The following is a 26400-nucleotide window of genomic DNA, read 5'->3' on the forward strand; positions in this document are numbered from 1 at the left end:
GCAGACTGGGTCGTCGCCGCTGCTCTGCACGAGGCGTGGCCGGGGGCTCAGAAGAAATCGTCCATGTCGGAGTCTGAGTCCGAGTCCAGCTGGTTCTGGATCTGACTCTGCCTCTGGTACATCTCGGCCACCTGTGTGGGCAGGCAGCGGTGTGTTGGAGGCACGCCGGCTGCTGCCGCGCCCGCCCACGCCCCCACCCCAAGAGCCTCACCTCGGCACTGGTGGTGGCATCCTCCGGCCTCTTGTCTCTGCGGACACAAACGAACCGAGGGAAGCGGAGGGAGATGCCCTTCTCACTGTCCACCTGCGGGAGGGGCGACAGCGAATCTGCTCGCAACTGGCCCAGTCCAGTCTCCCCGTCCTCCCCTTGGCTTCCCTGTCCCGATCCTCGCAGAGGGACTGTGCCAGGACTCGGTGAGCTGACGGACACTGGCAGCCAGGTATGCAGGCACTCGAGCAATGCTGGCCACCGTGGCAGCTGTTGTGATGCTCAGGGCTGGGGACACACGGCCTGGACTCCAGAACCCCCTCTCGCCTGCAGAGCCCGGACAGGTGCCTACGTGTCCTCTCAGACAGTGGACAAGCTCATGTCCCCATGCTGTGTCCTGAGGCACTCAGGGAGTGCAGACAGGAGGCCTGCCCCTTCTCAGCACAGCACGGCTGCCCATGGGCACTGCCCAGACACCAGCTCCTCTCATGTACACAGTGGCCCTGACTCCAACTGCCATGGGTCAGAAATGACACCAATTTGAGAGTCTGAGATTGCGCGCTCCCCCATGTGCCGGCAGGGTCCAAAGCTCCGAGGAACCCCAGAGCGGGCACATTTTCCCACGCAGGTCCACCCAGGCCTTCCCGTGCCGGCCACGGCTGCTCCCCCTCCTGCAACCCTGCTCAGCCAGTGTCATGCCTCTCACTCACCAGGGTGCGGGCAGCGGGGTAGATGGGGGACAGGGAGAGGTCCGCGCACTTCACCTCCCAGACGGTGATCGGATCCAGCCAGTGGTCGGGGGCCGCAGCACCGCCTGCCCGCACGTAGGGCCGTGGGCTGGGCAGCACCAGGGCCTGCAGGGAGCAGTGGGAAAGGAGAGGGTCCCAGGTCTCAAGGTCAGGGGCTGGGGAGGGGGCGGCTGGGAATGAGGTCAGAATGAAGGGATAGAGGAGACGGGCTTCCCTCCGGGATGGGGAAAGAAGCGGGTTGGGAAAAGGGAAGAAATGAAGACAGAGATTTCTGGGAGTGAGACACTAAAAACGCAGAAGGGTTAGAAACCTGGGGCAAGGGTGGCTGGGGCCCAGAGAAGGAGAAACACAGAAAGGGACAGAGGCCCAACCTCTGTCCAACGACGGCCCAGACACCCACACACTGGAGTGGGGAGACCCCACGGCCAGCAGCTGCCAGAACTAGCCCCTGAGCCTGGACACGCTGGATCCCAACACCAGCTCTGCTGCCCCTGCCCTTCCACGGTCTGCTGAGTCCCAAGCAGCAGGAGCCTTGCGTCCAGGGGCATGTAGCCAGGTGGCAACGTGGGGCTGGGTGGGGGCGTGGGGCCAGCTGGGGACGCAGAGCCGGGTAGGGGCACGGGGCTGGGTGGGGCTGTGGGGCCGGGTGGGGATGCGGGGCTCAGTGGGGGCACAGCTCACCTGCAGGTGCTGGTACTGCTCTTCCAGTTCCTCATCGCTGAAGCCCGTGCCCAGCTACAGGGAGGACATGATGGTCAGACACTGAGCTGGCAGCCCTGCTGGGCACTTCCTCTCTGTTCTGCCCCCTATGGACCTGGCCTAGCCCTTCCAGTCAAGGGCACCCACAGGACTGGGGGTTTTGGGAGGCAGGCGCTCCTGCTGTGTGGGGAACCCTGGCCTCCTGTGGCTCAGGTCCCGGCCTGGACGTCACTCTCCTGGGACCTACAACACTGTCCTTGCCTCCGACGGGGGACTCTCAGCCACCCGGAGAGTCAAGGGGAGGACCTGGCGGTGACACGCAGGCTGGCAGAGCCTCGCTGGCTGGCTTCTGCGGAGCAGGGGTCGAGTGGTGCCGAGGACCCTAGCGGCCTTTCTGCCTCTTGCCCTGTTCACCGTTCTTGAAAGGCTCTATTGGAGGAGGGCAATGCCACCCACCCTGGAGGGCCTGGGTTCAAAGCCCATTCCTCTCGATCTGTTTCCTTCTAACTCATACTCTGAGGGGCAAAAAGAGATGGCTCAAGCGGCCGGCCCCCTGGCCTCCACATGGGAGACCGTGACAGAGGCCCAGGCCTGGCTGCTGGATGTGGGGAATGAAGCTGTCCAGCAAACCCAGAGTCCAATACTGCCAGATGGTGGCAGGCTAGGACCTGAGAACACCAACGGTCACACGGCCACGTCTGTCACCGAGCACACGGTCTCACAGGCGCTCGGTGCTGACGCACGTGGAAAGACAAAGCCACTGACAACTGGACCCCAGCAACGGAAAACGGGTTCAGGAACCCAGAACACTTCCACCTGAAAGCTTTCAAACCGGCTTCAAGGCATGCCACCGTGTCACCTGTGGTGACGCAGCAGGTGGGCCTCTGGCCGAGTGGTGAGGAAGCCACCTGTGCACACTCGAGTGCCTGGGCATGGGGCTTGGCCCTGTTCCCCAGCCCAGCTCCCTGCTAGCACACACCCTTGGGGCTCTGGGCTCCCAGCTTAGGCATGGCCCAGCCCCGGCTACCACAGGCATGTGGGGACTGGCCGCTGAGGCTCAAGCAGGTCCTGTTCACTGGCCTAGGAGGCCCGCACTCCTGGACCCTGTGTCTTGTTCTCCGTCATTCAGTTACTTGAAGCCAGGAGCTCCTCCTGGTCTTCTGTGTGGGTAGCAGGGACCCCGGTGCTTGGGTCAACACCAGCTGTTTCCCAGGTTGCTCATCAGCAGAGCCAGGCCTGGATCCAACCACTCCCCTATGGCTGCCGGCATCCCACCACTGGCTCAACCACATGCCCTCTCCCTGGTCTCCAGCATGCAAGATGGCGCGAACCCTCGCAGACACTCCACAATGATGCCAGAGGGCCATGAGACGAACACTTGTGGGGAGACAGGAGGTGTCTATCTGAGTGCTAGGGAAGGCTGCCCGCTCCAGACTTCTTGTTCCAAGACAAAGGAACAAATCCTGCTCGAAATCCAGCCAGCAGCAGCTGAACGCAGTCCCTGGCACGTCACCCTCACGCCATCCCCAGGGCAACCAGGTTTCTGTGCAGTCAGAGCTGCTGCAGTTCGAGCCAAGTCCAAGGCCTCCCTTCTCAGGGAGGATGTAATGCTCCCTGGACTGTTAGCAGCAAGACCCCCAGGGGTCTACTTCCCTCCCACGGCCAGGCCCCGCCCCCGCCTCAGGACCTTGCAGATGGCGTGCAGCTCCTCAGTGTCCTCGTCGTAGGAGGCCAGCAGGAAGCCCCCATAGCGGCCGGCGCGCTTCCCCCGGCCCAGGTAGGCACCAATCACCACGAGGTCCAGGGTGTCACCTACACCATCCAGGTAGTCCTTCTTCAGCTGTGGGAGAGCCGAGCAAGAGATGGCAGGGTGGTGGGGGGAGCACAGGGCACAGACTTCTCTGCTGGAGGCCACGGGCATCTGGGGCGAGAGCTTCTAGAAGGACTTGAGGATGCCTCTGATAAGAGGCTGGAGGAGGAAGGCGTGGGGCTCTGAGATGGGGCTGGGACCTGGTTCCGTCCCCTGGCTCCTGCTGGCCCTCAGCCTGGAGACGAGGCCGGCTCTCCCGTACGCCTCCACAGGGAGAGCCCATGTCGAGGCAGCTTGCCTTCAGGATATGAGGGTGTGTATTTCCTGAGGCAGGACAGGGTCACAGCTTCAGAGCTGCTCAGGGTCGGGGGGTGGGCAGGAGCCAGAGAGCCGCACACAGGGGCAGACCCATCCCCGTGGCTGCCTCTCCTCTCCAGCTCCATCTCCCAGACAACAGCCCCTCTTCTTGACATCAATCCCGCTGTGCCCGCCCCAAGCCAGCGAGTAGCAGGAGCTGGGCAGGGATGGTCAGACCATGTGCCTCCTGCTCCCCAGAACCTGTGCAGCTCTACCTTCCGGGGTGGTCCCAGGGCCACTGGCCACTCTGACTTGTCTGCTCCCCACATCCTGGGCTCAGTTGCCCTCCCCACACGGGGCTGACCACCTCCCTGGCCCAAGCCCATGCCTGCCACATTCCTCACACCTCCACTGGGTCAGCACTCCCCAGCCTGCTCTCGCATGGAAGGACGTTCAGGGGGAGTGCAGCCCTCGTGTCACTCCCACCCTGGTTCTAGGGCTGTGTGGCCAGCGCAGCACCCTCCCACTCCTGCTGAACTCACACGGACTTATGGGAAAGGAGAATGGAGACTGGGCAGGGCTGGGCGCAGGGCTCCAGAACTTGGCCTGGGCAGTGCCCGACTCAAGGTCAACTGCCCACTTGGGAGAGGCGCTGTGGAGCAAGGCTGGGCTGGTACCTTGAGCCAGTTGTGCGATCTCTTGGCAATTTCGTAGGTGGCATCCACCTCCAGGGTCTTCACCATGAGCCCCTCACAGGAGTCTGCAGGAGACACGAGCAGGGTCCCTGGGAACTGTGCACCCAGGGCCGGGGACCAGTGCTGGTCACCAGGGGCCATGGACCCTAGGGAGGGGCGCGGGTGTCCTCACCCTTCACAGACTGCTCCAAGAACTCGGCGATCTGCTCCAGGTCCTTGCTGTCCAGGGAGGTGGCGAAGAGAAACTCGCCCTCGGTCTCCACAAAGTTCTCACGAAGCAGCTGCCGGCGGCGGGATAGGGGCTCACGCACCAGGGACTGAGGGGAGAGGGCAGGTGTTGTGGAGGGGATGGGAAGCAGCCCTGGCTCGCACACTGCGCAACATGGACAGGTCCCCGGCTGGGACGGGGCTCACGAGCACCCTGGGAGGGAGGCACCAGCTGCCAGCAGCACTGTGGGAATTCTCAGCACTGGGCTGGTGGGTTGGTGGAAACGGGCACCATGTAGGGCTGAGGACCTCAAGGGCATCGGGTGGGCGGAACCCTTCCCGGGCCTCCTGCTACGCCTACTACCAGCCAGCCAAAACCAGGAGGGGAGCCAGCGACGGCAGCTCACAGACAGGTCTGGGGAGAGTATGCCTGTTAACCGGGCACTGTGAACCCCTCGGCAGGTACCCACAGGGGTTGGCCCAGAACCCCTCAATCCTGAAAGTGTCGGAGCACGGCCCCTTTCTGTGAGAGGGCATGTGCCTCCTGTGCCTAAGCACGGGGTCACTGGGACGCGCTCATGTGCGGTCACAGGTGCCCAGCGACACCGACAAGCCAGTCTGTGCATGCCCAGCAGACGACTCCGGCGGACTGTTCTGTCTGCCACCGGCTGGACCCACAGAGGTGGCGGTGGCTGGGTGGCACAGCTAGCATGCTCCTGGTCCTCTGGGCTGCCACAGGATGCAGCAAAGGCAGGCACAGGTGGGCGAGGCCCAAGGCTGGTGCTGGGGCATTGGAGGCTAAGCCTCCACTTGCAATGCTGCTCCCGCGTCTGCCCTGGCTGCTCTGCTCCTGACGCGGCTCCCTGCTAATGCACCCCACGCGGCAGCAGATGGCCCACGTGCTTGGGTTTCCGTGGGAGACCCAGGTGGAGTTCCAAGCTCCTGGCTCCGGTCTGGCCAAGCCACCTGGGGAGTGAACCAGTGGAGAGAAGCCCTCTTTCTGCCTCTCCCTTTGTCTCCACCGTCCACGTAAATAAAATACTACCTTTCAAGAAGCAAACAGGTGAGGCTGTGCTCCAACAGCACCCTGCAGACATCAGGGCGGGACCAATGGCCACCACAGGCAACACTACGTGGGACCAGTTCTGCCACGGGAAAGCTCTCCCTGCTCCACACAGGAGACCCCACGGGCGCGTGGGGACGGATTCACTTGATGACCTTGGCTGCACCTGCCCTCCAAGTCCTGGCAGTCCTGGCAGCCCTGTGCAAAACGCCCCACACAGACCCAAGCCTGGACGTGGCTCGAGCCCCTGGCTGGGCCAGCAGGAAGAGGCGGTGGCTCCTCCCTTGGCCGCCTCGCCATCCCAGGAGGGTGGGCTCACCCTAGGGGCAGGGGGAGCCATAGCTGTCAGACCTCTGCCTCATGCCCTGTACACTATTATACAAACAAGTGGGAATCTTCCTGACGTCCATCCCATCAAGTGAGAAATCCAGTCACACACCTACACTGAAAACCTCAGCATGGTGCGGGGGAAGGAGGGGCGTTCACGTGGGAGGGCACGGGGCTTGAGACACCTTGGAAGGTTCATTGGAGGAACAGTTTGAGCGTGGCCTCTCGGTGACAAAAGAGCCAAAAGGCTAGCTCCTAGGACTCACCTGTCCATTGAGGTAGATGAGGTCGAAGGCGTACAAACACACCTGCACCTGGATCTCAGATGGGTCCACATCCTGGGCAGCATGGACATTGGGAGGGGGAAGGTGAGACGGGACCGGGGGGTGCCCCCTGCACCCAGCTAACAGGTTGCAGGCTGGTGGGGCAGCCAGGCTGTGGCCGGAGTCCTGGAACGACTCCTCTAAGGCCCAGAGCACATGCCCCTGCACCAGCACTTGCTCTCCCAGCCTCCCTTGCAGAGGGTGGGGACATAACACTCTGGCCAGTCAGCAGTGAGGGGAAGTGGGCTGCAAGCAGGGGGGCTCTGGGGGCAGATCTTTCACAGCAAGATGGCAGGTGAATGGCCTGTCCTGCTCCCAGCCCCGGCTGCAGGGATGAGGAGCTGGGGGTGGGGGAAGGAACTACTGGAGAAGGTGGAAACCAACATCCAGACCAGCTGTCCTAGGGAGTGGCAGGATGGGCTGGACCCAGAGAGGCGGGAGTGGGGGCCTCACCAGGTGAGGGTGGGAATGGGGGGCCATGCCAGGTGAGGATGGGAATGGGGGGCAGTGCCAGGTGACAGAGGGAGTGGGGGGCCATGCCAGGTGAGGATGGGAATGGGGGGCCGTGCCAGGTGACAGAGGGAGTGGGGGCTGTGCCAGGTGACAGAGGGAGTGGGGGGCCGTGCCAGGTGACAGAGGGAGTGGGGGGCCGTGCCAGGTGACAGAGGGAGTGGGGGCTGTGCCAGGTGACAGAGGGAGTGGGGGGCCGTGCCAGGTGACAGAGGGCGTGGGGGGCCGTGCCAGGTGACAGAGGGAGTGGGGGCTGTGCCAGGTGACAGAGGGAGTGGGGGGCCGTGCCAGGTGACAGAGGGCGTGGGGGGCCGTGCCAGGTGACAGAGGGAGTGGGGGGCCGTGCCAGGTGACAGAGGGAGTGGGGGCCGTGCCAGGTGAGGGGCAGACGCTACCTTGCGCTTGCGGGTGGTGAGCACCTGGAATGGCCGGATCTGCTTCTTCTCGCGGTCCCAGGCCACAGCCTCTGTGTCCAGGATGAAGGACGTGACTGACGGGAGTTTAATCTGGACGGGAGGGACCAGGGTTTGTAAGAAGTGGAGGGTGAGGTCAGAAGGCACCCACAGGTCCACAATCCCCTGCTCCTACGCCAGGTCCCAGGCCCGGGGATGCACCGGGCAGGCCTCCCCCCCTCTCTCTCACACACACACACACACGTGTGGAACCTGAAGTCCAACAAGGACTCCCTGCTGGAAACGCCCCGTCGCCCAGGCAGTTCCCAGGGACCCTGGGATTCACTCCCTCAAGTCCATCTGGGGTGTTCATAACCTCACTAATCCAGCCTGAGCCATGTCATCCTATGGGTCTCCCAGCACAGGCATCGACCCACTCTCTCACGGCAGCCACAGCCCACGTGTGACCATGGCCATTCCCCAGAGCCCTTAGCTTCTGTTTCTCCAACAGGCTTCACCCCTCCAGATGCCCCACCCCCCACAATGCCTGGAATGTTCTTCCCTTCTACAGGAGGCTCTCTCCCGACTCCAGAGCAGGTGGCCTCATGGCCCCGGATGCTGTACAGTGGGACACCAGGGCTTCCCTGTAGAGCCAGGACAAGGGCTGGCGCCGGTAAAGCCTGCCAGCCTGCAGCAAGAGTGTGGCACGGGCAGAGACCCTGACAAGTCCAAGTTACACCCTGGCCTCGGGAACAGGATCTGGCGCAGAGCATAGTCCAAGAAACATGAACTAAGAGGGCGAGCAAAACCGGCTAGAAATAGGCACCACGAGGCTGTGCGTGACACCTCCATGGGGCTCTGGAGCTCACGGTGGAACTGTCGGCAGACAGCAGATGGGGTGGGGAGCGCCAGAGGATGGGGCTTACTCGCCCAGGGACTGGAGGAAGAGAACGCGGGGGCTTTCTGAGCGGACTGGGGCACTGCCTTGGGCAGCCTGACCCTGCCATGGATCATCTGCACACCTGGAACCATCACCTCTCAGACACGAGGCCTTGAAGCAGGTGTGTGCTATCTGCTGCCTTCACTGAACCTGCCTGTCCCAACGTGACGGGGACAGGCCACAAGGGCACATGGGGGGCTTCTGAGCCAGGACCGAGGTCCCAGAGGCAGGAAAGCCCCTGGGGCCTGTGTAGCCCAGTGCTGATGCGGTTCCGGGCTGACATGTCTGTGGCCAGGGCCATACCTGACCAGAGCATCAGCACAGCTACTCAGCCCCGGCTTTTTGGTGCCAGCAGCCCCACGCTGCAGTAAGCCACAGACACATAAACGCCAAAGCGGGAGCCGAGGGCGCTGGGAGGGACAGTGTCTGGAGGCAGACCTATGCGGAGGGCCTCATGCCACGGGGGTGTGCCCACGAGTTCACCTGAGGGTTGGCTATCAGAGCCCGACCACTGGGCCCTGCTGCTCCCTCCTGCCACGCTGTGGGACTGATGCTCCCTCACACACACTGTGCCACAACTGGGCTACCTGATACGCTCCCAAACCCAGCCCCTTCTGAGCTCGCTCGCCTCAGGCACCTTGCTGTGGTAACAAGAAACTGCCCAGCACAAAGGCGTCCTCATGGAAAGCGACAGGTGCCGGGACCCCTCTCCCTCCATCTTGTCTGGAAATGCGACAGCTAGCTGGGGACAAGTGCTGGAAACAAAAACCAAGCAGCCAAGACCAGTGGAAGCCAGAGGCTGGGGTGACCGGCTAGGGAAGCGGCAGCGCTCAGGGCAGGTCCGGGCAGGCTGCCCCAGGCCACAGGAGCCACCCACTCCCACCTCCTGCTGCCTGACCCCTGGGCCTGGGTGGCCTCAGCTCTCTGGTCTTCATGTAATCCCATCTCCAAGCTTCCCAGGAGACTGGAGACCAGGCACACGCTAAGACCCACCCTGTCTGCAGATCCCATTTAGAGTACCAACTACTTCCTGACAAAGATAGCCCTTGGGGCACCACGGCAGGCATGTCACCCTGTGGGATGGCGGCCACACCCGCTTGACTGCCTATTTCCTGTTACCTAAATCCTGCTCCGAGCCATATAGGTTACAGGTTGCCAGCCTCTGCTTAGGACTCTGGTCTTTATGGGAGCCAAGAACCTGGACGGGAAACTGCCCACTCTGCAGCCCCACCTCGCCAGGGCGACAGCATGGCAGACCCACCTTGGGGATACGGCTGATGATGTCGGGGTACTTCCCAGTGTTGTCCTCCTGATTCCTGCTGAAGATCTTCACCTCCCCCCCTTCCAGGGCGTGGATCTGCAGCGAGGAGGGCAGGGGGTCAGGCCCAAGCCCACCCCCCATCCCGGCCCCTCCTCACTGCACGCGAGGAGGTTCTGAAGCAGGATGTGGCCTGGAGCCCCAGTGAGTCACCTTCTTGGGGGCACCTGCACCTGTCCCCGCCTTTCCCTTTGGCATCCTCGAACCCTACAGCCCTACCAGTCAGCCCGTGTCCCTGCTGTGTTAACTGCTGTTTTGCGCTGTACCACTCTGGTCCCCATGGCTGGTGCAGTTGTCAGCCACAGTCCCTGAGTGCCAAGCGTGTTCCTACCTCCTCTCACTGCTCTCACAGCAGGGCAGCAATGGGGCCAACACGCCTGAGCCACCAGAGGTTAGGGGTATGGATGATTCTCCCAGGCAGGGCAGCCAAGGGTTATTCTCACGCCCACTGCATGGAGGTGGACATGATGGCCCAGACGGGTCGAGTGGGCAGCAGCCAGCCCTGTCCTGCTCTTGGCGCCTTGCTCATGGCAGGGTCATCCTGCCCCATACCTGTGCCCTCTGCCCGTCGTATTTGTACTCGCAGGTGAAAGCTGCCTCCTCAAAGCGTTTCAGGACCTCGCTGATGTCGTGGGTGGGATGGGCCAGCATGGGCTTCAGGGGAGTGCCTTGGCGAGACAGAGGGAGGGTGTCGGTGGGACAGGCCATGAGACCAGAGGGCAGAAGACAGGGACGAGGCTGCTCCTGCTCAGGCCCCTGCAGTCCTGAGGGGGGATGTGCTCACACACACTGGGGGATGATTCTCGGGCGCACACAGGCGAGCACAGGGTCCTCCATTCTTGTCAGCACAGTGCACACCCCGCCCGCTCTGGACATCGGTGAATGAGACAGCGCCATGTGCGCTGGCCGCTGGCATCCCAACAGCTCCGCCCACCCATCTGTCAGCCGAGAATGCTTGGGGAGAAAGGACGAGGCCTTTTGTGCCAGGGAGGAGCCCAGGGGCCGGTACCTGGGCTCAGCTTGCAATGCTCCGGGAGCTTCTCCAGGCCGTGCTCCAACAGCACTGGCACGATCCGGTCAAGGTCCGGCACCTCGCTGGGGGTGAGAACAGGACGGGGTCACCTTAGCAGAACTCGCACGGCTTGGGAAAGGCCTCTGCAGCCCCCCTGTCCCCGTGCTTTCCCTCATGGCCACCCTACGTAACTGCCTCCCTCTGCCTGGGCACCATGAGGCCAGGCTTCCTCTGCAGACTCAGGCTGAGGCCCACAGCTGGAGGCCCAGGCAGAGCTGCACAGCTGCAGGCCGGGCTGTGGCCCTGCTCACAGGGGTCTGCTCATGGGCTCCCGGTCTCCGACTGTCACTGACCGAGGGCCGTGGGGTGGCATTCTCCAGCAGCCCACCTGGAACTTGGAACCCCAGCGTCCCCGCCGTCACCAGCCCTGCACCACCTCCCTCCCCACCCCGTCTGCAGCTCCACCTGACGTGTCCCCCCTGGGCTCACCAGAACGTCTGCTTCAGGATCATGCCCTGCTCCTCCAGCCACGCCTTCCGGGCCTCAGCCGACTTGCCCTTCCCAGCATCTACCACAGCTGGGGGGAACCCTGGAAAAAGAGCCACCAGGGACTTGGGGGTATGCCAACCCCTCGGCCACCCAGGCTGCTGTCACGGGTTCGCAGCTGGGCAAGGCACATTAGCATGGTGGCTCAGTGGCCCCAGGGTAGAAGCTGCGTGGGGAAGCCGGGGATGTGGCCTTGGAAAGGGCATGGGAGCCTCACTGGGACTGCGGGAGGGGCTCACCTTGGCCAGGGGGCGTGAGGCTCACAGCCTGGGTGAGGGCGGTCAGTACCGACTGCTCTGCCAGCCCGAGGCGCAGCCGCCCCCTCAGGGACCTGGGGAAGAGAACAGCCAAGGGGGCTTGCTGGTACCTTCCCAACCCACCTCCACCCATCTCCCCGACCTCGACCCACTGCCAACTCCGTCTTCAGACCAACAGCTTCCAGAGCTGGAAAGGGACCCGAGATCACACAGATGGGGCAAAGGCCATATGGTGACTGCGACCACGGGCATGACAGGTCCTCACGGGAGGCCGCACAACTTCCCAGCTACCCAGAGAAGGTAAGATGGGGCCCAGCGGGGGGTGGGGAGGACACTGAACACAGCCCACCCTGCTGAGTGTGATGGGAGCACCTGCTGGAACCCGGTGGCCTTGGGCCAGCTCCCTGCTGTCAGCAGGGGTGAGGACGACAGGGTCTCACCCAAGGCTACATGGGGGAACAGAGACTGACATGCCCGTGACAAGACCAGTCACCGCGGCACGCACGAGGCCTCCTGCTGCATGCTGCGACTCTCTGGCCAAGGCAAGCATTGCTAATCACACACGGCGCACTTTCCCTCCGCTGCAGGGCCACCTCCAGGCAGCACTGCTGAGGGAGGAGTGGCCCAGGATGGGGCCTGGCAGCTCAGGCTCCTCATGCAAGGGCAGCCAGGGCGCCAGCAGGCCTCCAGGTACTCTCAACTCCCTAGCTGCGGGGCCTTCTCCCAAAGCTTGCAGACCCCAGTCACCTGGCGATGAATCGGGCTTCCGAGTAGCGGCAGGCGACAAAGAGGCCTCTGATGATGTCCATCTTCTTGTTGGTGGCCTGGAGGAGGCGGTGGAGGGCGGAGGTGAGCCGCAGGGCCCAGCCCTGCCCCCCTCGCTGTGGAACACCTGTCCCCTTCCCTCCCCTCACACCTGTCTCTCCCACTGGCCTCCCTTCCTCTTTACCCAGACACAGCAAGAGGGGACATGGCCCACAGAGGGGACAGATACACAGCCTCAGGTCTCTGAGGCATGGCTACCGGGGTGACCGTCCTGCCCACTCACAGCGTTGCCACTGAGCTGGGCAATCTCCTTGAATTTGGTGAAGACCCTGGCAGCGGTGAGAGGAGGTGGCGGCACCATGAATCGCTGAGTGATGCGGCTGTTCTCTGCCACCAGCCCCACGTCGCCCACCTCGGCTGCTTCAGCCCGCACGACGTCCAGCTGCCGACCTGGGAGGGGAGGCGGGGCGGCTGCAGCTGGGCCCCCTTCGCTGCTTCTGGCCTGTCCCCTTCCCGCTGTCCCTCCCGACATGCGGCCTGGTGACTCCCACCTGCGCACGGTCCTTCTAGACTCCCAGATGCCCTCCTGATGAAGGCGGGGCACCCCAGGCCCTGGGCAGCCAGCCCCCACTGCCGATGTGTGTCCCCAAGGCTGGAGCCTGCCCATTCACCCACCCACTCCCTGCTCCAGGCCCTGCCAGAGGGAGCCCTTCAGGAACTCTGCTTCCTTGCTGGGTCCCAGCCTCACTCCCTGCCATGACTCTTCTCAGTCTCCCAGCCTTGGTTCCTGGTCTGTATGCCTGCAGCACTGTCCCAATCCCGGCCTGGCCTCTCACCCTGACCCACTATCGTGGAACACGCCACAGTCTGCCCAGCAAGTCACCCTCCATAACCTGTCAGTCACCTCTCCCCACCTCCCCACGCTGCCCCTTCGCACCTGTGGCCTGGGCCACGGCTTTGAGCAGGACGCCGTCGCCCACACCGAGCTCCAGGCCCTGCTGGGGCGGCCCCAGGCGGTTGAGGCTGAGGTAGAGGATGGGGAGCAGGTCTGGCGGTGACAGGGCCACGACGGAGCGCAGCAGGTTGCTCAGCGTCTCCACCATGCGAAGCCTGTGGGGGAGGTCGGGGCTGTGACCTCCTGGCTGGCTCCTCAAGGGCAGCAGGAGAACAGGGCAGGGGCGGGAGCCAAGTGTAAATGCACCGAGTGCTTGAACCACTTGGCAGAGGCCTCGGCCACCCCGGCACTTCCTCTGGGGACGGTCAGCACGAGTGTCCCCACAGCTGCTATCACAGCCTTCCTGCCCCGGTGGCAGAGCTGGGCCCCCAGGCCCCCAGGCACAGGGCAGGCGGGGAAGCAGCAGAGCTGGGCCTGCCTCCCCTCCGCCACCCGCTGCAGCCTGGACTCGAGTCCTTGGCAGGCCTGCGGGGCTTCCCCACACTGTGACCCTGGCACAGCGGAAATGTCTCCAGTGTTCACGGGCACAGTGACAAGAACGAAGCGCCAGTCCAGTGGGTTCAGCTGCTCCCTGTGACACAGGGATTCACAGTGGAGCATGGGTTTGAGTCCCAGCTGCTCTGCTCCTGACCCAGCTCCCCGCTAACATACCTGGGAAGGCTTCAGTCCTTCTACCATGTGAGGTGGAAACCAGAGCTCCTGGCTCAGGCTTTGGCCTGGCCCAGCCCTGGCCACTGGGGCCTTTTAAGGAGTAAGCCAGTACACGAATCCCTTCCCTTCTCCCTTCCACAAAAGTGAAACCAAACAAACACATCTGCAGGAATAGCCCACACGCCCTGTTAGCGCTGGGCCCTGTGAGATGACCCGTGGCAGACGGGCGGGAGGGGCACCACGGGGCAGCCAGGACCGGCGGGGACGGACAGCTAAGCTGAGCAGAGCGGGAGAACAGAGCGCCGGGCAACATGGGAGAAGGACCGGGGTGCAGGCCCTGGGAGTGGGGCCCGAGGAGCACCCCGGGAGGGGGCTTTGCAGAGGGAGCTTGGTGAGACAAGGCAGTCTGGGCTTGAGCTGAGCTGAGACTGGGACTCCCCAACGTTGAACAAACAGGGGACCGAGGCCTCGGGCTGGCATCTTCTGCAGCGCCTGACGCCCTGACAGGGAGCCTGCGTCCCCACCCTGAACCTGGGCCGGCCCTCCTGGGCCTAAGCGGCCGCAAGCCCGAGGGCTGAGGCAGCAGATGGGCACTGCAGAGGAAGTGGGCAGAGCTGGGGAGCCCCACCCCGACAGCCCTCGTTCATTACCGAGCAGAGACCTCCTCGATCTTCTCAAACGTCCGGGCCACGGCCAGGTAAGGCACCCTGGGAAGGCAAAGAAACTTAGGACTGTGTACATAGCAGGGGCCGGACTGAGAGCCCAGGGAGGGGAGGCCTCACTTCTGTCCAGGTTTCCAGCAGGCGTCCTCCACTGGGTGGTAGTTGTTCTTGGCAGGGTTGTAGGTCGTTGGGTCCAGGGGTCTGTGGAGGCAAAAGGCAGAACAGACTGGGTCGATCCCTGGGTCAGAGATGTCACAGGAACTGGCCATACACCTCCTCGTCCAGGCAGTAACACAATGAGCTAACGAGGGGTCACAGCCCGGGCAGTCACACACAGCCCTGTACAGCGAGGGCCCAGGGAGGGCAGTTGCCCACAGGGGGCCCAGGGAGGGCAGCGGTCCACGGGTGGGCCCGGGAGAGGCGCTCAGAGCTCAGTGTGGGACAGTCGCCTGCACTGGCTTTCCCAGGACACACTGAACTGAGGTAAGGGGCAAGGCCAGGCAGGGGCAGGGCCACAGCGGGGGGTGCCACGAGAGGGTCCCGGCCCCTATGGAAGTCAGTGCAGAGACCCCGCTCCCGGGCTGCTGCCCTCTGGCCTGTGGCTCGGCTGGCTTTTTGCACCAGGGACCAGCCATGGCCCACTGAGTCTAACTACCCGACCCTGGCCCTTCCCTGAAGGCAGTGGCCAGGCCTGCCCAGCACAGGAAGCCTGAGCAGACCCCGGCGTGGGGAGCAGAGAAGGGCCACTCCTCACCCCCACCACGCACCCGCTGGCCTCCTGCTTCAGTGCGATGCCCGACTCCTCCTGCTTCACTTCTGTTTTGACTGCCGGCTTCCGGGGCGCTGGGAAGAGGCAGGAAATGGTGGATCTTTCCCCGTAGAGCACCCATGTACTCTCACCCCCTTCTCCACTCAGCACCGTCCCAAGGGTCAGGGAACGAGTGGCAGATGGCAGCCCGACTTCCGGTGGGCAGGCAGGTGCAGGGCGGGCACCCTGTGCGAGGAACTCACCGAAGAAGCTGCTGAGCGTCCGGGGGGCGCGGGCTGGCGGCCTGGCCTGGCCCTCCTGTGGCTCCTCCTTCACAGTCACCAGGGGCCTGGAGGCGCTGTCCGCAGGGGCCTCTCCTGAAGCCAAAGGCAGAGTGAGGCCAACTGCGGCTGCCCCGAGGCTGTGGCTTTACCCCAAGATCGCTGGCCGTGGAGGAAGCTCCGCAGTCCTGCCCTCGCCCTCGTTTCCACCCCGCAGGCCAGCCTCGGGCTCGGGCTCTGCCAGAGGCCGTGCATACAGTGAGGAGCGCAGCGTGAGGAAGGCAATCAGCCCAGCACCTCCGGGAGGGCCCCTGCCCGCTGGCCCACGGCCTGTGACGGCACCAGCCACGGGCCTGTCCCTCAGCCCGGTGGCCTGTCCCTCAGCCATGGCCTGTCCCTCAGCCCGGCGGCCTGAGCTGACAGGATTTTTCCGGGCTGTCAGTTAATGTGTCAGTGACTTCTGAAGCCTCTACTCTGTCTGGCAGCGCCCTCCCGCCTATCCTGTCTGCAACAGAACAGTCCAGCCCACAGCAGGGAGACACGCTGGTCCCGGGCTGAGCGCTGCACCTGCAGGCTGCAGGAGCTCGGCGTGCACTCCCAGCTCTGAAGCACGGATGGGAGAAGGGCAGACTCACCGCAGGGCTCCGGGGGGGCCATGGGCTGCTCCCCCTCCTCCGTGTCCTTCTCTGTCACTTCAGTCTTGATGGGTCTTTCTCTTGGGATCTCTGGTTCTGGTGACAGAAGTCAGATGGCCCAAAAAACAAAACAAAACATCACTTTGCTCCCCACCAAAGGCACTTTGGCCCCCTGCACCTCCATGGGCCCACCAAGTGCCGCGGGCATCTGGGTCTGCGAGCCCCACACCCAGGATTCAACATAAACAGTCAGGCTCGTGACGGTCGCGCCTGACCCTGACGTGCAGACTTGACCCTCATGGTCATTCCTGCAACAACGCAGTACGGTCCCCGCTTCTGCGTGCTGACGCAGCTGGCTGCCGTGACCCACCCGGAAATGACCGGGATGCGTGCAAGGCCGTCCCCCCGAGGGGGCCATCTCCCTGGGGGCTCTGTTCTCTGCTCTCAGTGGAGGCCGTGAATGCTGAGCGATGGCGGTGTGCCTCTCAGTGAAGGGGGTGTCAGGGCTGGGGACCCCCAGGAGGACTCAACTTCAGTGCCCGCCTATGCTCTGAGCATTTAACACAGTGACTCCTCACTGGTAACAGCTGTCTCGGGAAATGAACCAGCTGACACCGCGCACGACAGTTCATCACACACAAAAACGAAACTTTAATACTTGCTATTAAAATCTGCTGGATAAGACCTTGAGCACATTCCAACCCGCCCTGGGGTCACAGTGTGGTGCGGCCCTTCCTCTCAACACGCAAGCCAGCCAACATCTGCTGGTGGCACAGGTGGTGACTGCTTCGCTCTGAGAGGCCCTAAAGTTCATCACAGCGAGCTGCAAGGTGACATTTTTAAACGGGATGCGGTGACCCCTGCTGGACACTGTGTGAACTGTGAGCTGGAGGTTTCTAGGGTTTAGGATGCACTGGCACAGAGTGGGTTTTCACGGGTGCTGTGACAAAAAAACCAAGAACTGTGCAGAGGGCAGCGCGGGGCAGGGGAGGCCGGTGGCCCTTTCCTGGAGTCCATGGTTAGCAATGTGTGGCGGCCGGGGAGGGCACTGGCCATCAGCGAGCATTAATAACAAAATGCAGACACTGGCTTGTCTTAAGGCTGCGAGGCGTTCATGAACTGGTCAGGCAGCGACCTGAACAGCTTCACGAAAACACGTGACACCAGGAGGGCTGTGAGCAGGCCACGTCTGGAGAAGTGTCAGAGCAGAACGCTTTCCCAAGGCAAGCACAGCAGTGGCGAGGCAGGGTGGCCAGGCCGACGCCTTCCCAGTGCTGGCTGCAGAGGCCGGGGGCGCACCCGGGCTCTGACCCAGGGGCCAGGCCCAGCCTCCCGGGCCCCCCTGCACAGGCGCTGTGGCCCAGGATCCTCACCTTCCTCCTCCTTCCTCCTCTTGGCGCAGCACTCCTCCTCTGCATCCTGTCTTTCCAAGGCATCCTGGATCTTCCGCTTTGGGAGCTGCTTCCGAGCTGGCAAAGCAAAGGCTCAGCATCATGACCTGCGCAGTCGGTCTGCTCTGGCCACTCAGCCCACCGCCGGGACCCCCTTCCTCCACAGCACTGCCCGGTGCGGGCCAGTCCTGCAGGCCCTGCCGCTTCCCGGCTGCGTGAGCCTGGGCAGGCGACCTTCTGTCTCATTCTCCCACGTCCATCATGGAAGATTCCCACATGTCAACTGCCACAGCACATGACCGGGTCTCCCTGGCACCCTGCTCTCTCCCTGTGTCCCACACAGATCTTCTAGAACCACAGCCATCTAGAAGTGGAGGTGGCAGGGAGCCATCACGCCTCACCGGATGACAGGCACGACCTGGCACAAACACCCCAGCTGCCCAACACCTGAGGTGATTCTGAGGGGTTTCCAGGGCAAACCCACAGCACCAGGGCCCAGCAGCCTGCTGACAGCCTGTGCTCCCGCGGCCTTTGCAACATGGCTAGCACTCCTTCATGGGAAGTCATGGTCTGACGCGCTGACCGCATGCTTCCACTCACGTGTGAGGTGCCCATCAGAAAGACCCGACCTGTGTTTAGGGCTGTCAGGTTTACAACGGGACAGGGGCATCCAAGCTCTCCCCCCAAATACAGGTAAGTGCTCCCCATCAGCTCTGCACAGCACAATCCAACACGGGAAAGCCATGCCAGGGATACAGCTGCCCGCGGCCAGAGCTCAGCAGGCCTGTGCCATGCCTGGGTCTCTCACCATGTCCTCCCTGCTCTAAACCTCCCTGTGCCTTCGTGACCAAGACGGCTGCCCACAGCTTTCCCCGCTGCCCACGATCTGACACCGCCAGCCGCCCGGAGCCCTGCCCAGCAGACACTGCGCCCTGGCCGGGGCTTTCAACCCGCCACCTTCCCAGCTGACCCGAGCCATGCACTTCCACGTCCATCTCTGCAAGACACTGCGGCCGACACCCACGGGTGTTCCACCCACTGCGGGCTGCTGTGCTGTACTACACTGGGCATTCTACACATGAAGCCATAATCCCCGACCCCTGCCCTCAATGTGTCAGGGCCGCAGGTGCCATAACTCTTATCCCGTCATGTAACAGAGATGGCCACGGGGTCTCAGGCCATCAGTGGACAGAGCTCTGAACCGTGGGGTTTTGATTGGAACCCACACACCCACGACCATGTGGGACACAGATCCTGGGGGCCTTACCTGTAAGGCGCTTCGGTATGCCCGATGCGGGGAGGCTCACGGGTGAGGGGGTGTTCTCAGGAGATGTGGTTGAGCTGGGTGGGGAGCCCTGTGGGGACTCTGAAGCAGGCTTCTGGAAGCGGAGAGGAGCGTGCTGAGGCGGGATGGGGAGCTGGAGCTTTATACCTCTCTGTGCCCCTCAAGGTCCCTCTCCTCTGGAGGGCCACCCCTCCGCTGTCTGGGGAGTTTCAGGATCTGTTTTCTAACACACCTGAATCTTCTGACTTCTACTAGGCGCAGGCAGGCCTGACTACAACCTCCCTGTCCCAGGCTCCCCTGCAGCTCCGAGTGGTGGGACACACAGGGAAAGGACGGACATGCCCTCGGTCGTAGTGACATCTGCCTGATGGCGAGTATGGAGGTCACTGCCCCCAGTCACGGGCGCCGAGGCAGCCGGCACCAAACCCGAACGCTGTGACTGCTAGCAAAACAACCCTCTGCGGTGCTTCAGTACTGGCTGCTAATGTCTCTCGGTCCCAAGGCCTGGTCCCCCCGCGGGACACTAAGGGACAGTCGCAGGCCTGGCCCTTCCGAGACACAGGAGGGCTGGGCTCTCTGAGCCTCTCTCCTGCTTGGGCAGCCAGCTGTGGGTCAGGCAGAGCCAATGCTGGGGTACAGCAGCGGGGCCTGTGTGTGCTGTCCTGACAGAGACCCCAGTAGTAGCTGGTGCCACCCCCAGAGCTCCCCTCTGGCTCGCAGCCCTGGGCGCGGCTGCTCTGATGCAGGCCGACGGGGACCCACCTGGCCTCGGGGCGGCGTGAGGGCTTCGTCCTCCTCCTCTCCTTCGCTACTCAGGACCTGGGCGGCCTTCCGGCCAGGCCTCTTCACCGGAGAGTCACTCTCGGCCACCACGCCTCTGCGCTCCTTCCGCACTGCCCTGGGAGGTGCAGGACGCGGGGACAGGGACGGCTGGAGTGGGTGCTGCCCCAGCCATGCCCCTTCAGCCCCCTCCATTCCTCTCAGCAGCTGCAGGGCACTCTCCAGGCGTCTCCATGGTGACCCGCCTGTCCACAGACCCCCACCTGAGGCCGCAGCGGAGTGGCCTTTCACAGCCATCTGGCAGCCTTCCATTGGTAGGTAAGACCTGACCCAGCAAGGTGCATGGTGCCTGCCCGGGATGTGTTCTGATCCATAGGACGGAGCTCCATGGCAGACGCAGGGCGCTCTGACCACTAGCCACAACTGTCCTCCTCTGAGACTCATTGCCACACTTGCTGTGACAGATGAGGGCCGATCCAGGACAAGCCAGGCAACAGAACTCTACGCGTGCACACACGCGGCAGTGCGACTAAGGGGACGACTGGAAATGGGGCACTGGAGTTTCTTCTGGAGTCTCACCACTCACAGGGCATTACAGAAACCAAGCACTATTCCCACACTGTCCCCGCGTGTTCTCAAAGCCCACCTGTCACCCCCACACCCTCCCCGTGTGTGCAGAGCCGGCACCCACAGCAGGGAGTTCCCCGTGCAGGTGCCCAGGAAGGTGAGCCAGCAGGGCGGAGGCCCTGCTCTGGCCAGCCGGCTCGTCCAGGGCTGGTGAGGCAAGGTCAAACTGAGCTGCCAGGACGTGGCCAGCTTCTCCGCCTCATGCAGGAATGTGGCTTAGAATGAAGAACGACGCTGCCTGAAGACAAGGTCAAGGCCCTGGGTCCAGCTGGGCCTGCCCCTGGACTTCCCAGCGTCCAAGGCACCCTGAATTAGGAGTGCATCTGTCCCACTGGCGCCCCGACGTACTTGGCAGGCGGTGGTCCCTCTCTGCCACTGCCGGACGTCTCCTTCTGCGGCTTCTTCGTCTGTCCCTCCTTCGAGGGGGAGAAAAATGACCTGCGGGTGCCGGGGGGAGGGGGTGGTGGAGGAAGGTCACAACACCCACGCGGCCCTGGCTCCCCACACTTCTCTGCCAGGGCCCAGCAGTGCCCAGGCAGGCTCTGCTTAATTTTCACCCGTTTGTCGGGGCACCCCTGGGTCCGGTATCCCATACCACAAGGCCCAGGATCAAGCCTACCTCTGCCTCCAACCCAGGGCCAGGGTGACGCGCCCAGGACGAGGCAGGAGCCTCAGGTACTTGGGTTCTCCCCTCCCATTCCCTTCCTCACTCCCCAGATGCCCAGGACAGCTGGGGCTGGGTCAGGAGTCAGGGCTGTGTGTTTGTATGTGTGTGTGTGTGTGTGGTCAGAGCAGGGCTCTGGGTCAGGGCTGTGTGTGTGTGTGGTCAGAGCAGGGCTCTGGGTCAGGGCTGTGTGTGTGTGTGTGTGGTCACAGCAGGGCTCTGGGTCAGGGCTGTGTGTGTGTGTGTGTGTGGTCAGAGCAGGGCTCTGGGTCAGGGCTGTGTGTGTGTGTGTGTGGTCAGAGCAGGGCTCTGGGTCAGGGCTGTGTGTGTGTGTGTGTGTGTGTGGTCAGAGCAGGGCTCTGGGTCAGGGCTGTGTGTGTGTGTGTGTGTGTGGTCAGAGCAGGGCTCTGGGTCAGGGCTGTGTGTGTGTGTGTGTGTGTGTGTGGTCAGAGCAGGGCTCTGGGTCAGGGCTGTGTGTGTGTGTGTGTGTGTGTGTGGTCAGAGCAGGGCTCTCACATGATGCTTCGCTGCATGGTGGCGTCACTTCCTGTCCTTTTCTTTTCTCGGCCTGGTGGTGCTCCTGAAAGACAAAGCCATGCCCTTGCTCACAATGGGGGTCGGCCTAATCAAAACCCCTAAAACTCTTTTAGAAAGAAAATAAATAAATAAGTAAAGCCAGAAACCTTACCTTTCCCAGCAGGAAAAAACTGCTTCTATGACCCCGAATGCTCCACCGCCGCGGACCTCTCAGGGAAGCCGGCGTGACTCCCGAGGGCCAACGGTCATCTCGAGGTGACAGTGCCAGCCAGGGACTGGGCTATGTGCTCCTCTGCAAAGGTGTCCTACAGGGGTGAGGGAACATTTCAGCCAACAACCCGCAGACCAGAACAGTCTCCACGGAGCTTCCAGTGTCACGAGGGGGAGCGGGCGTTCGCCTGCCTGCATATGTCCGTCAGCCTGGCCTGTGCGTAGCAACCAACTCCAGGAGGAACAGCAAGGGCCAAGCCCGGGCCTTCCAAGGCACATTCAGAAGGTTTAAGGTGTGGGGTGGCAAGGACGGAGCCCACCCGGAACTCTCACCTTGGCTAGCGGGGATGTGAAACCCGCACGGCCACTCTGGAAGAGCCAGGCAGTGCTCAGCACACAGTCAAGCAGCCCTGTGCCTCCGTGTTCACAGACCCTCCGAGGGGCTCTGTGGGCCAACCCACCAGCAGCAAGACCATCAGAGACCTTCCAGCGACGGGAGAAGCAGCTCCTGCCAGCCAGCCCGAGGCAAGTCCCAGGCTTGCTTACTAACTAAGCGACAGGGACAGCTACAGTCTCCCCTGCGGCCTACTGGGGGAAGGCTGTGTGCAGAGGGCCAGCTGGGGGAAGGCTGTGTGCAGAGGGCCGGCTGGGGAAGGCTGGGTGCAGAGGGCCAGCTGGGGAAGGCTGTGTGCAGAGGGCCGGCTGGGGAAGGCTGGGTGCAGAGGGCTGGCTGGGGAAGGCTGTGTGCAGAGGGCCGGCTGGGGAAGGCTGTGTGCAGAGGGCTGGCTGGGGAAGGCTGGGTGCAGAGGGCTGGCTGGGGGAAGGCTGTGTGCAGAGGGCCGGCTGGGGCTGGGGGAAGGCTGTGTGCAGAGGGCTGGCTGGGGAAGGCTGTGTGCAGAGGGCCGGCTGGGGAAGGCTGTGTGCAGAGGGCTGGCTGGGGAAGGCTGGGTGCAGAGGGCTGGCTGGGGGAAGGCTGTGTGCAGAGGGCCGGCTGGGGCTGGGGGAAGGCTGGGTGCAGAGGGCTGGCTGGGGGAAGGCTGTGTGCAGAGGGCCGGCTGGGGAAGGCTGTGTGCAGAGGGCTGGCTGGGGGAAGGCTGTGTGCAGAGGGCTGGCTGGGGAAGGCTGGGTGCAGAGGGCTGGCTGGGGGAAGGCTGTGTGCAGAGGGCTGGCTGGGGAAGGCTGGGTGCAGAGGGCTGGCTGGGGAAGGCTGTGTGCAGAGGGCTGGCTGGGGAAGGCTGGGTGCAGAGGGCTGGCTGGGGGAAGGCTGTGTGCAGAGGGCCGGCTGGGGCTGGGGGAAGGCTGTGTGCAGAGGGCCGGCTGGGGCTGGGGGAAGGCTGTGTGCAGAGGGCCGGCTGGGGGAAGGCTGTGTGCAGAGGGCTGGCTGGGGAAGGCTGTGTGCAGAGGGCCGGCTGGGGGAAGGCTGTGTGCAGAGGGCTGGCTGGGGGAAGGCCGTGTGCAGAGGGCCGGCTGGGGCTGGGGGAAGGCTGTGTGCAGAGGGCCGGCTGGCCGTGACTCCTGGGCTGCCAGCACTGACCGAGCTGTGACTGGTGATGTGATGGTGTTCACCCCTGGGTAACATTCTCCCAGATGTGGTCCTCAACAACACACCCCACACCTCAGACCCTGGCACGCCCACGAACTCGCTTCTCTCACCCTGCAGGCTCCTGGGGACCAAGTCACATTGGTCCTGCCTGCAAACAATAACCCCCTGGAGGCCCTTCACCCAGCCCATGGCTACGGCGCCAGTCGGGCCGCCACCGTTTGCCCCAGCACCATGCTCGGGGTGCACTCCCAAGCCCTCACCAGGCCAGGGACACTCCACACACCCCGCCCCACCTCGAGCTTCCTCCCCCAGAACTGCCGCTCCCTAACTCTCCGTAACTTTCTGGCCCAGCAAGGCAGACAGCACCTCTCCTTAGCCAACCTGAAGTCAGTCTGATGATGTCACCCTCTGGCAGTGCCAAGAGAACTTCCCGCCACAGCAGAGACGCCCTGAGGTGGCCAGTCGTCACCCGGATGCCCGCACTCCGCAGCGGGTCCCAGCTCTGCCCTTCCCACTCAGCCTCCAGCCGACCAGGGGACACTCAGGGAGCCCCTGCCGCCCACCGGGGCAGGCCCAGAGCCAGCAGTCTAGACTGAGCCTGGCTCATTCCCGGCTGTCTTCCAAGTAAACCCTGAAAAACTAAACCTTTGATCACGAAGCGATCGGCACCTTTTGAGACCTGGGGCTGAGGTGTTTTCATGTTCTTGCTTGAGTTTAACTGGTTTAGATCTAAGGAGCTTGTACGGCTAGCGGCTACTCAGCAATGCGAGGCTAAGATGTACCCTCCGGTTCAGACTGTCTATTCCGTCCAGTGACTCAACCACAGGACCCCCAACGGCACCGAGGCCTGACCGCGTGGGCCAGTGCACGCTTCTGACCCCCCGGCCAAGGCACAGCAGTCACGACCCAGCTCTAGGAAAGAACCACAAGTCCTGCACCAGAGCTGTGCGGGTGGTGCGGGGGGCTGCGGGGCCTGGGGGGTTTCAGGGGACCCTAGGACAAAGTGAAATCACGGAGGCCTTCTGCACACGCCACCTTCCCGAACCTTCCCCCGCTCCCCGTCTCCTCAAGCCACCTGACAAGCAAAGGGCACATCCCAACGCGCCCACACGGGGCCGGAGGCCAAGCAGCGACGTCCTCAACTCTGGGTGCTCTGTGAACTGAGCTGTGGCTCAGTGCCAGAGCCTCTCTCCAAACGCCCCCTTCCGTGGCGCCCAGCTTCCCCTCGGCGGAGCAAGCAGTTTCCCGCCAGCTCCTGACTCTCCGGGAGGCCCCGCCCCGCCCGTGACCCCGCCCCCGGCGGCTTTGGCCCCACCCTTACCCGTGGCCCCGCCCCCGGCCCCATCCCGCGGCCCCCGCCGTCGTCCCCTCCGCCCTGCGGCCCGGGTTCCCTCCCTGCGGCGCCTGACCACCCCGGACCCGCGCGCTCCTCTCCCCGCGGCGCTCCCGGTCGCCTCGGCGTGTTCCCGAGCGCTCCTCGGCGGGACTCGTGGCGGGACCTGGGCAAGCCGGGGGACTCCCCGCGCCCTCGCCGCTCCCGGCGCCCTCGCCGTCCCCGGCCTCCCGGCCTCCCGCCCCACGCGGGCGGCCCACTTGCCTCGCGCTCGCCCCGCGCGCCGGCAGCCGGGCGCCACACTAAGACCGGCTCCTCGCAGCCCCGACGTCCGCAATTCGCGCCACCAAGTTCGCGCGCTGACTTGGGCGGAAGGGGGCGGAGCCTAGCCTGGGGGCGTGGCCCTACCGTGCGCCGCCGCCGCCCGGAGCACGCTGGGAGTTGTAGTTTATAAACAAGAGGCTTGCTGCAAAGGGGTAAAGCAGTAGAAGGGGGAAGGCGAGCCCTCCCGCAGAGCATGCTGGGAAGCGCCCCGCCGGCCTCCACTGGCCCCTGGCCTCACCTTGGAGCAACGGGCGTCGCTGAGGCCCCAGGGGTGCCGAGGAAGAGAGGAACAGGAGGGGGAAGGTCCAGGGGCAGCCTCTGCGCGAGGCACGGCGGGAAGAGAGGCGCGAGGCCGCGCGGGGCATGCCGGGAGTAAGGGCCGGCCGGGCTTCGGCGCGGGGCATTTTGGGAAGTGGGCGCCTTGTAAGGGGTTAACCTTCTAGGGTAACCGAGAGGCGGCTGGGTGGGACTGCAAGGCTGGGAGGCGGGTGCGGGTGGGGGATCCGGACCGAGGACGAAAGGCCATGTGTAAAAGGGAAGACACACCCTGGGGAGGGGTCGTACCTGGGGCGAGGGGGAACAGGGTTGCATCTCAGAGTGGGGACCCAGCAGGATAAAGCGCATCTCTGGGAAGCCGGAGCTGCAGGGGGCTGTGGCCCGCTGGGGTTCCTCTGGGTGAGGGGTGTCACCTGTCTGGTGACAGGTGCATGTGGGGGCTCACAGGGAGCGGGTTACCACCAGGGTTTCAGGAGCCCCACCTGGAGAGGGAGGAGATGTTAGCTGGAAGTTCAGACACACACAAGACGGTGTCCCCATTCCTGAATCTGATGAGTCCTCAACTTTCCAATTCGAATATTTCAGTGACCCAAGCTATCTCAACTGGCCTGTTTATTGTCCACCCTAACTCTTTCTGGGGGGCCTAATTTTTAGGACGATGGGGCATCATGGGTTAAGATCTACTTTTGGGGTTGCGGGGACAGGAGTTGATTGGAAACCTCCCGGCAGGTGGGCGAAGGTCTGGCACCAGCTCCTGTGCCCCTCTCCCGCGGTGCCCTTTTCCCAGCTCCCAGGATGGAGCGGCTGCGCGGCTCCCTGCGCGTACTAAAGTGGATATTCGTCGCCAACTTGTCTCCGGTGGTTTTGCGGCCAAAGCACCGTCTGCCTCATCTTCAGTGACCTCGGGGCCTGCTGGAACTCCCTGCCTCTTCTGGAACTTTCTGATTGGCACTGAAAGATGGAGTTGCCAGGTCTTCCCCCAGCCCCATAACCGTGTGAAACTCCGGGAAGGGACAGCGAGGGGTCAGGCCTAGGAATGAAGCCGCGTGACCAGGGGTGGCCTCCCAGAGCTCAGTCCTACACCAGGGTGGGTGCCTTTATAACCCAGGCTCTCTGGCTTCCCTGCAGACGGGGAGGCGAGGCCACCCTACCCCATGCTGGACACCCAGGTTCACTCCAGACCCCACACTGTCACTCGCTCGCCCTGTGCCTGGCCCTGTCTGTGTGAGAGACCCTCGGCTGGGGGCTGCGTCCTAGGCGGGTGTCTCTGGGCAGTGGTTGTCCAGTGTACAGGTCCCAGTGTTGTCCTCTGCAGTACCCACCTCGGAGGGCTGTTGGGAGGAGCTGGGGTGGCAAACCAGAAGACAGCTCTGTTCTCGG

At 63.6% G+C, this 26400-nt stretch overlaps 2 protein-coding genes across 2 annotated transcripts in view; one reads left to right on the forward strand and one right to left on the reverse strand.

Annotated features, from left to right (window-relative positions):
• On the reverse strand, positions 1-24842 carry LIG1 (DNA ligase 1). The gene is made up of 28 exons (XM_058674556.1): positions 24681-24842; positions 21314-21374; positions 20482-20571; positions 19489-19624; positions 18709-18820; positions 17424-17519; positions 16051-16146; positions 15398-15511; positions 15154-15229; positions 14507-14587; positions 14375-14431; positions 13056-13228; positions 12402-12568; positions 12101-12177; positions 11336-11427; positions 11040-11139; positions 10548-10633; positions 10091-10206; positions 9482-9577; positions 7284-7394; positions 6322-6393; positions 4631-4775; positions 4441-4523; positions 3344-3496; positions 1639-1692; positions 919-1062; positions 212-304; positions 1-131 (listed from the first exon to the last, which is right to left on the reverse strand). Exons 2-28 carry the CDS (start codon positions 21328-21330, stop codon positions 48-50), a joined length of 2721 nt encoding a protein of 906 aa, XP_058530539.1. The 5' UTR covers positions 21331-21374; positions 24681-24842; the 3' UTR covers positions 1-47.
• Positions 1-26400, forward strand: part of EMP3 (epithelial membrane protein 3) — a 161618-nt gene that overhangs the window by 17399 nt on the left and 117819 nt on the right. The gene's annotated exons all lie outside the window — the stretch shown is intronic.

This window comes from Ochotona princeps, chromosome 16 (assembly GCF_030435755.1).
Source record: "Ochotona princeps isolate mOchPri1 chromosome 16, mOchPri1.hap1, whole genome shotgun sequence".
NCBI lineage: Eukaryota > Metazoa > Chordata > Mammalia > Lagomorpha > Ochotonidae > Ochotona > Ochotona princeps.